Source organism: Nansenia antarctica (assembly GCF_963989245.1).
Source record: "Nansenia antarctica genome assembly, chromosome: 2".
NCBI lineage: Eukaryota > Metazoa > Chordata > Actinopteri > Argentiniformes > Microstomatidae > Nansenia > Nansenia antarctica.
In genome coordinates this window covers 60,904,176-60,911,677 of record NC_137675.1, presented here as the reverse complement: position 1 = coordinate 60,911,677, position 7,502 = coordinate 60,904,176, and the positions used below count along the sequence as shown (strand labels likewise).

Genomic DNA, 7,502 nt, shown 5'->3' with positions numbered 1-7,502 from the left:
GGCATCCATTAGAAAAGCCCACTCCCCTGCCCAGCATAGGAGGTAGCCCCAGGCAGAGCTAAAATGCTTTTCTCTCCTCGGCCTGTCTGAGGATTTAGATGACAGCATTAAATGTTAAGGAGAAGAGACACACACGGTCTGCTAGAAGCTAGGCTATTACTGTTGACTCCTGTTGCCTGAGTAACATCAAATCAAATATTGCTAAATTGTTCTTTTAGAGGTTGTGTGTCTTGCAGGAGGATATGGGAGTGTTGCGGGACGCATCTGTTTAGGCTACAGAGTGTGGCAATAATGATTTAGTTGTGTTTATCTGTGCTCCCTGGCGGAATGTTGGCCTCGGTGCCGCACACTCAGCTACTGGGGTGGGGCCAGACTGAGTCAGAGTTTTTGGCCGCTCTCGCAGGAGTGTCAAACTCCATATTGACTGTACTACTTCTGTTCCGTCTCCGCGTTTCGCTGGCTGAAATCGTAACGTAGGCCTTATCCCCTCCGGTCTGGGTACTGGTCTGGATCTGGCTGAGGAGGAGGTGCCTAAACGGGCCTCTCGGCTCACAAGTCCTCATTCTTCTTCCATTTGTTTTCATGTTGGTGTGAGTCATAGCCCTGTCAGCCCAAGCTATTGCCCAAGTTATTGGATCAAGTTCACTCCCATGCTCTCTCTCTCGCTCTCTCTCTCTCTCTGTCTCTCTCTCTGTCTCTCTCTCACTCTCTCTCTCTCTCTCTCTCTCTCTCTCTCTCTCTCTCTCCTCTCTCTCTCCTCAAAGGGCTGCGGTCCCAGTGCTGTGGTCCTACCATCGTGTATGTACAAGTCGAGAGGGTTCTTTCGAGTTTGTTTGTACTACAAAGATGAGACTGTAGATCAGATAATGAACAGAGAGAAAGGATATCCGTATATAACTCCGTCTCGAGTAGTTTGTAGCTGTGAGTCGTGAGACGGGGGGGAGAGGTTTTGGTTCAGGATGAGGTTGTCTGACACCACAGAAGTGCCAGTGTTGTGGGTCTGTTGTGAACCACGGCTGCTGATTTGCTGTAAATGATAAGAATCTCTGTGATTGAGTTACCTGTACTTCCATTCACCTCACTCCTTCCCCTCTCTCCCCTTCTGTCTGCCATCTCCTCTCTCTCTCCCCCCCTTCTCTCTCTCTCCCATTCTCTTTCTCTCCTCCATCTCCCTCCCCTTCTCTCTCCCTCTCCCCTTCTCTCCCTCCCAATCTCTCTACCCTTCTCCCTCCCCCTCTCTCTCTCTCTCCCCCAATCTCTCTACCCTTCTCCCTCCCCTTCTCTCTCTCTCTCTCTCTCTCTCTCTCTCTCTCTCTCTCTCTCTCTCTCACAGCTCCAGCTACTTGACTGCAGCCCTAGAATTTGAGCAGGAGCATCATATCCCTCCGGTGTTCGACTCACCCAGGATGTCGCGGCGGAGCCTGCGGCTGCAGACCACCACGGGTCACTATGGCAACGACAGCCTGGCAGACTTCTCTCAAAACTACGTTGTCAGCGGAGGATCAGGTCGGAGAGAAGCACGGTAAGACTATGCCGGCCGGTGGATGTACGCAGTGCCACACATACACACACACACACACACACACACACACACACACACGAATGCACACAAACTCAAATGTAAACGCACTTATGCATACAAGGGCTAAGGTTTGTCTTTAAGGATGGCAAAAATATTGTTCTCACACACACACGTGAGCACACATATACACTACACACCTCACTGTTCCCTCTCTCTTCTCAGGACGGTGAGGAGCAGAAAGCAGCAGTCGGCGTCCAGCACCCAGTCCCTGGAGCAGACGCCGCGGAAAACCCTGTCCTTCTCCTCCACTAACACCCCCACTAGTGGGCAGCAGCAGAGCTGCGCAGCCCACGATGCCTCCCTGCTCACCTCCATACTGGACCAGTCCAGCCTGCGCCAACACACCACCACCACCACCACCACTACCACCACCACGGGTGGATACTGGGGTCAGTCCTAGCCTAGCCTAGCCTAGCTCTTACTAATAGGGTTGCCTCTGCTAATGCTAACTGTGAAGTCCTAGACAGTCAGAAGGTAGTGGTACTGCTTTAGTACTACTGTAGGAGTATCTTTTACTACTATTAAGTACTGTAGGAGTATCTTTTACTACTATTAAGTACTGCAGGAGTATCTTTTACTACTATTACATTCTGCGGGAGTATCTTTTACTACTACTAAGTACTGTAGGAGTATCTTTTACTAATATTAAGTACTGCAGGAGTATCTTTTAATACTTTTTCGTACTGTAGGGGCCAGTTTCAATGTAAAATCTTGATTGAAGATGCTTTTTAGTCAAGGATTAGGCTTAAGCCTTGTCTGTGAAACCGGCCCAATGAGTGTCTTTCACTACTGGTTAGTACTGATATGTATAAAGCAGGATTGAAGGAGATTAGCAGAGAGGGTTGAGTGTGTAATCCGTACATTTAATCTCTTTGATGTTGTTCTTTGGAGATTAAGTAGAAGGATGCTCCGGTTGGCCGTGGCTTAATAACGTTAATCAATCAGTGTGTTGTTCTGTTAGCTCCCACAGACCTCGACTAATGATTCCTTTATATCCTCTAGGTTCAAATCAGGAGACTGATCTCAGAGGTGCGTCATTGTAGTTTATATGATCATTTGATATTGGTATGTTTCAAAACTGGTTGTGCTCTTGGATCTAATGTCACGATTTCTAACCCTGTTTTTGAATTCACTTTTGTGTGTGTGTGTGTGTAGGGAGCAGTTTGAAGGTGGACCTCAGTTCCTCGAAGGTTAACGGTGATGTCAACTCCAGCGTGTCCCACCATACCCACGCCACGGGCGTGGGCGTCAATGGTTACCAGTGTATGGACTGCTGCATACGCCATGACAGGAAGGAGCCCCTGACCACGTACTCTTCCTCCTCCAAGTTGTCCTCCTCTTCCTCATCTCAATCTGCGGCTGCCGTGGCTGCCGCCGCCACCGCCCTCTCCTCCTCCTCCTCGTCATCGGCAAGCATACACTGTCGAGACACGAGTCTGAAGAGCAAGACAGGTGAGACCACACCTCTGGTTAGACCCCACCTCTGGTTAGACCAAGTACACACCAGTCCAGTCTGTTTTGTAGTCTTCTTGTGTGTTGGTCTCTAGATGCTGCCCCCACTCCATATGTAGGCTTGAAAGGCTGGGGAATTGTCCTGTCTGCTTAACGTCTCACCTGTAGAGTACCTGTCATGTACGCTCTGACCTGTAGTGGTGTTTTCTCTCCAGGCGTCCTGGTGTCCTTCTCTAACACGTGTATACACCACAGCAGACGTGCCTTGGCTCCCATAGTGTCCTTAGTGACACTACTGTTGCAGAACGCTCTGTGGCTGGGTTCTAGGGCCAAGAGCCACCAAGGCAAAGGTACACAGCCGATGGCTACTGATGACCGACTACCCCCACCTGACTAACTACATCTCTCTCTTTCTCACTCTTTCTCTCCATCTTTTATTTGTTTGTCATGATTCACATGTTTTCTTTTCTTTTCAGGGGTGCAAACTTGTCACCTTTCAGCGAAATTCACAGTTTTGACCTCAAAATAGGTTATCCACGTGTAGAATCGTGAATCGTGTAGATCTGCAAAACAAATATTTGATGGGGAGGGGGGGGGCGGGGGTGTCTACGTCTCATCCAAGTCACATGATGCGCGAGTTAACACCTTCTTGTCTGCTAAACTCCACTGCTGTTGAAATAACGTTTAGCTTCAGGCAGCTAGGTACAATTCCAGACGGCATGGAGAACACAGTCACGGTAAGAAACCTGTTTTCAAAGGAATTATGCGGGTGTCAAGGTCAGGGCCGCCACTACTTACACGCGCATCATTGATAGACCACTGTTAGTGCTAGCATGATCCATCTACCACCGCTAGTGCTAGTGCTATCCATTTAGCACTGTTAGTGCTAGCGCTATCTCCCCCCCAACAAAAAAATTCTCCGCTAAGGTTACACGCGCATTGATCATTTTCTTCGTTTTCAGGCAAAAAATGAAATTGTCACCTTTTTGGGCCATCACAAGTTTGCACCCCTGCTACCTGTCTATTTATTCACAGATATCTAAAGCTAGAACTTACCAAGGACTGGACATTCATTCATCTCTGAATAATAAAGTATAAGAGGATGTCTAAGACTCTATAAGAAAGTATTTGGAAGGCTTTTAGATTCATCTCTGTATTCTTCCACCTGAACAACCTTCTCTCCTTCACCCAATCGTTTCATGAATCCCCTTCTATTTCATACCACCCCATCACCTCTCTCATATGCACCTCATCACACCTGCCTGCCTGTCTACCTGTCTCCAGACAGGTTGTTGGGTGGGGGGGCAGCGGGGGGCGGTGGTCTATTGCCCCTTCCTGGTCTGACAGTGGGGTGTGTTGTGTCTGTCACTAGGTCTCCTGACGTCCCTCTCAGACTCTGTCAGACGTGCCGTGTCCTCCAGCGTGTCCCGTCTCTGGCTGTTGAAGCAGAATGCTCTCCACAGGGTGATGGGCGACGGAGCCAACGGATACGAAGGCAAGGGCAGGGGTCGAGGGTCAGAGGTTATACATACTGACTAACCCCCCCAACCCCCCAGTGGTCCTCTCTTTATCTCCACTGTTTTTGTTTGTTTTTTATTTCAAACTCACTACCTTTTTTCTCTCCAGTTCTGGTCTCTCTGGTCTATTTTATTTGTTCTAGGGGACTACGGTTTGTGTGAAGGAATGCTTTTCTCCAAGGTCGTGAGAGATTGTCCCTCTGTGTTGTACTGTGTAGTTGCTCTATATAAAACTCAGTCTCTCTCTCTCCAACTTCTTCTGCATGCTCACCACAGAAATGGTCTTCTTCCTCAATGGCTCCATCTGCCCCTGTTTTATCCTCTAAAGACTTCCCTTTCATCCCTCTCTCCTTCTCTCTCTCAGGTGTGATCTGTTTGTTTCTCTTCACCATCCCTGGTTGTACGCAGGTCTCTTGTTGACTTCATAAGCAAATGGGCTTCCTCTCTAGACGGTCACCTTGGTGACATGCAAATGTACCCTCCCCCCCCCCCCTTCACGCTCTCTCACTCTGTGACGCCGTTTTAAAGTACATCACTCTGTTCGTCATCACTCAGAATGGAAAGATTTGTAGTTTCTAGCTATTCAAGAGTCAAGTCAAGAGTCACTTTATTGTCCCATCACTGGGAAATGTGTATTGGGCTTGCACCCCACAGCAGCCAACAAAGAGCAACAGACAATACAGAATGTTAACACACAAACAGAAGACAGCCCTGATTAAAACAAGAGTGGAAATAAAACGATAAGCAAGATATGTTCACATTCATTTAAAAGTTTAACAGAAACGGGAATAAAATAATTTTAAAATCTATTTAATCTAGCGCGGGGGACTCTGAACCTCCTCCCAGAGGGCAGCAGTTCATACTCTGCATGTAGGACATGGGAGGGATTCATGAGAATTCTATTAGCCTGTCTGAGAGTAGCCTGTTCAAAAATAGACTGCAGGGATGAGTGGTCTTTCACCCCTATGATCTTCCATGCAGTCTGTATCAGTCGGACCAGTTTGGACCTTAGTTGTACAGATAGGTTACCAAACCAAGATGTAATGCCGTATCTGATGAGACTCTCTAAGACAGACTGGTAGAAGAGTAGCATAAATGTTTGGTCAACACCATGAACTCTAAGGCGGCGTAGGAAGTGTAGTCGTTGTTGTAATCTGCTACAAAGGCTGTCTACATGAGTGCTCCAGGTGAGTGAGTTGTCAATGAAAACCCCAAGATACTTGTAAGCGGCGACCTGAGAGATGGATTGTTTGTGGATGACCACAGGCCTGTGGTCCCCAACACCTCTGGGGTCGAACACCATCTCCTCAGTCTTCTTAACATTTAAAACCAGGCAGTTAACATCACACCATTTAACAAACCTCTGGATTTCAGAATAATAGTCAATTAGGTCACTGTCCTTTTTAATTAAAGCAAGGATGGCAGTGTCATCCGAGAATTTTATGATGCGATTGCTAGGGTAGGTGCTTCTGCACTCGTTTGTGTATAAAGTAAAGAGCACAGGGGAACTGACTACACCCTGTGGAGCACCAGTGCTTATGGTTCTGGGTTCCGAAAGAGTGCCATTAACACTGACCCGCTGTGTGCGGTTAGTTAAAAAGGAGTGATACCATTTTATAATGAGCGGGGGGACATTAAGCCCATTTAACTTCTCAATTAAAAGGTGCGGCTGTATCGTGTTAAAAGCAGAACTGAAATCAACAAATAGGAGTCGGACATAGGAGGTAGGGTCCTCTAAGTGCTTAGATATGAAGTGCACCATGGCTGAGGTTGCATCATCTGTACCTGTATTACATCTATAAGCAAACTGAAAAGGATCCAGAGAGCAACTGACTGCATTTTTCACTTTACATATAATGAATTTTTCAAAACATTTCATTACAACAGAAGTCAAAGCGACTGGTCGCAGGTCATTATTTTCCTTGCAGCTAGCCTTCTTAGGAACAGGAATAATGATAGCGTCTTTCCAGATGGACGGAACAGTGTGAGAGTCCTGAGACCTCTGGAAGATAGGACACCAGGCCTCAGCCAGCTCCTCACTGCAGGACTTTAGCATGAGCCCAGAGATGCCATCCGGTCCAGAGGACTTCCTAGGGCGGGTGTTAGAGAACAGTCTCTGTACCTCGCGCTGCTCAATGGTGATACTTGCTTCCAACTCAGGCAGCGCCTGAAGAGCCACTGTTTGCTCCATCGAGAAGTCGGCAGTCTCAAACCTGGCATAAAAATGATTAAGTTCATTGGCTTTTTCACCCTCGTTTAGGACACTAAGGCACCTTTTAGCTGGGGCCATGTTAGTCATATATTTCATGGAGTCCCATAGTTTTTTTGTGTTCATAGAAGAGCAGTGGGATTCAAATGTCTCTTTCTGTTTCCTCTTGGCCCCCCTTAATTTGTGATTCAGTTCTTTTTGGATGTTCCTCATGGCCAAAAGATCCTTATTCCTGAATGCAATTCTCTTCTGAACTATGCACTTTTTGATTTCCTTCGTGATATGGGATTTGTTGTTAGGGTACACAGTTATAGATTTCAGGGCTAACACGTTATCTCTGCAAAACTTTATATAATCTGTAATAGTGTCAGTAGCCTCTTCAAGGTCCAGACCGTGAAAGAGGTCCCAGTCGGTACAGGAAAAGCAGCCTTAGGGTTTCAATGCCATCATCATTCCAGACATGAACTGTTTTAACTTGGGGTTTGCTACTTTTAAGCAGAGATTTATACGTGGGAATTAGCTGGACAACATTGTGGTCGGAGTTACCTAACGGGGGTTTAGCCCTGGCAGTGTAGGCGTCCTTAACATTGCCATAACATTTATCAAGGATTCGTTCACCTCGCGTGTTACACTTAACATACTGCGTGAATCCAGGCAACTACGGTGGGAATCGCGTCCTACAGAGCAGCGTCACCGGAAGCAGGAAGCAGGTGTCACACACACACACACACACACACACACA

General features: G+C 47.3%; 1 protein-coding gene across 1 annotated transcript in view; it reads left to right on the top strand.

Moving 5' to 3' along the window:
- Positions 1 to 7,502, top strand: part of sun1b (Sad1 and UNC84 domain containing 1b) — a gene marked incomplete at its 3' end in the record, with an annotated part of 32,232 nt that overhangs the window by 11,785 nt on the left and 12,945 nt on the right. Inside the window, exons 3-8 of the mRNA XM_080523227.1 lie at positions 1,334 to 1,522; positions 1,745 to 1,971; positions 2,585 to 2,611; positions 2,738 to 3,034; positions 3,250 to 3,384; positions 4,407 to 4,535. Coding sequence (XP_080379353.1) covers positions 1,334 to 1,522; positions 1,745 to 1,971; positions 2,585 to 2,611; positions 2,738 to 3,034; positions 3,250 to 3,384; positions 4,407 to 4,535 — 1,004 coding nt within the window. The remainder of the gene's footprint in view (positions 1 to 1,333; positions 1,523 to 1,744; positions 1,972 to 2,584; positions 2,612 to 2,737; positions 3,035 to 3,249; positions 3,385 to 4,406; positions 4,536 to 7,502) is intronic.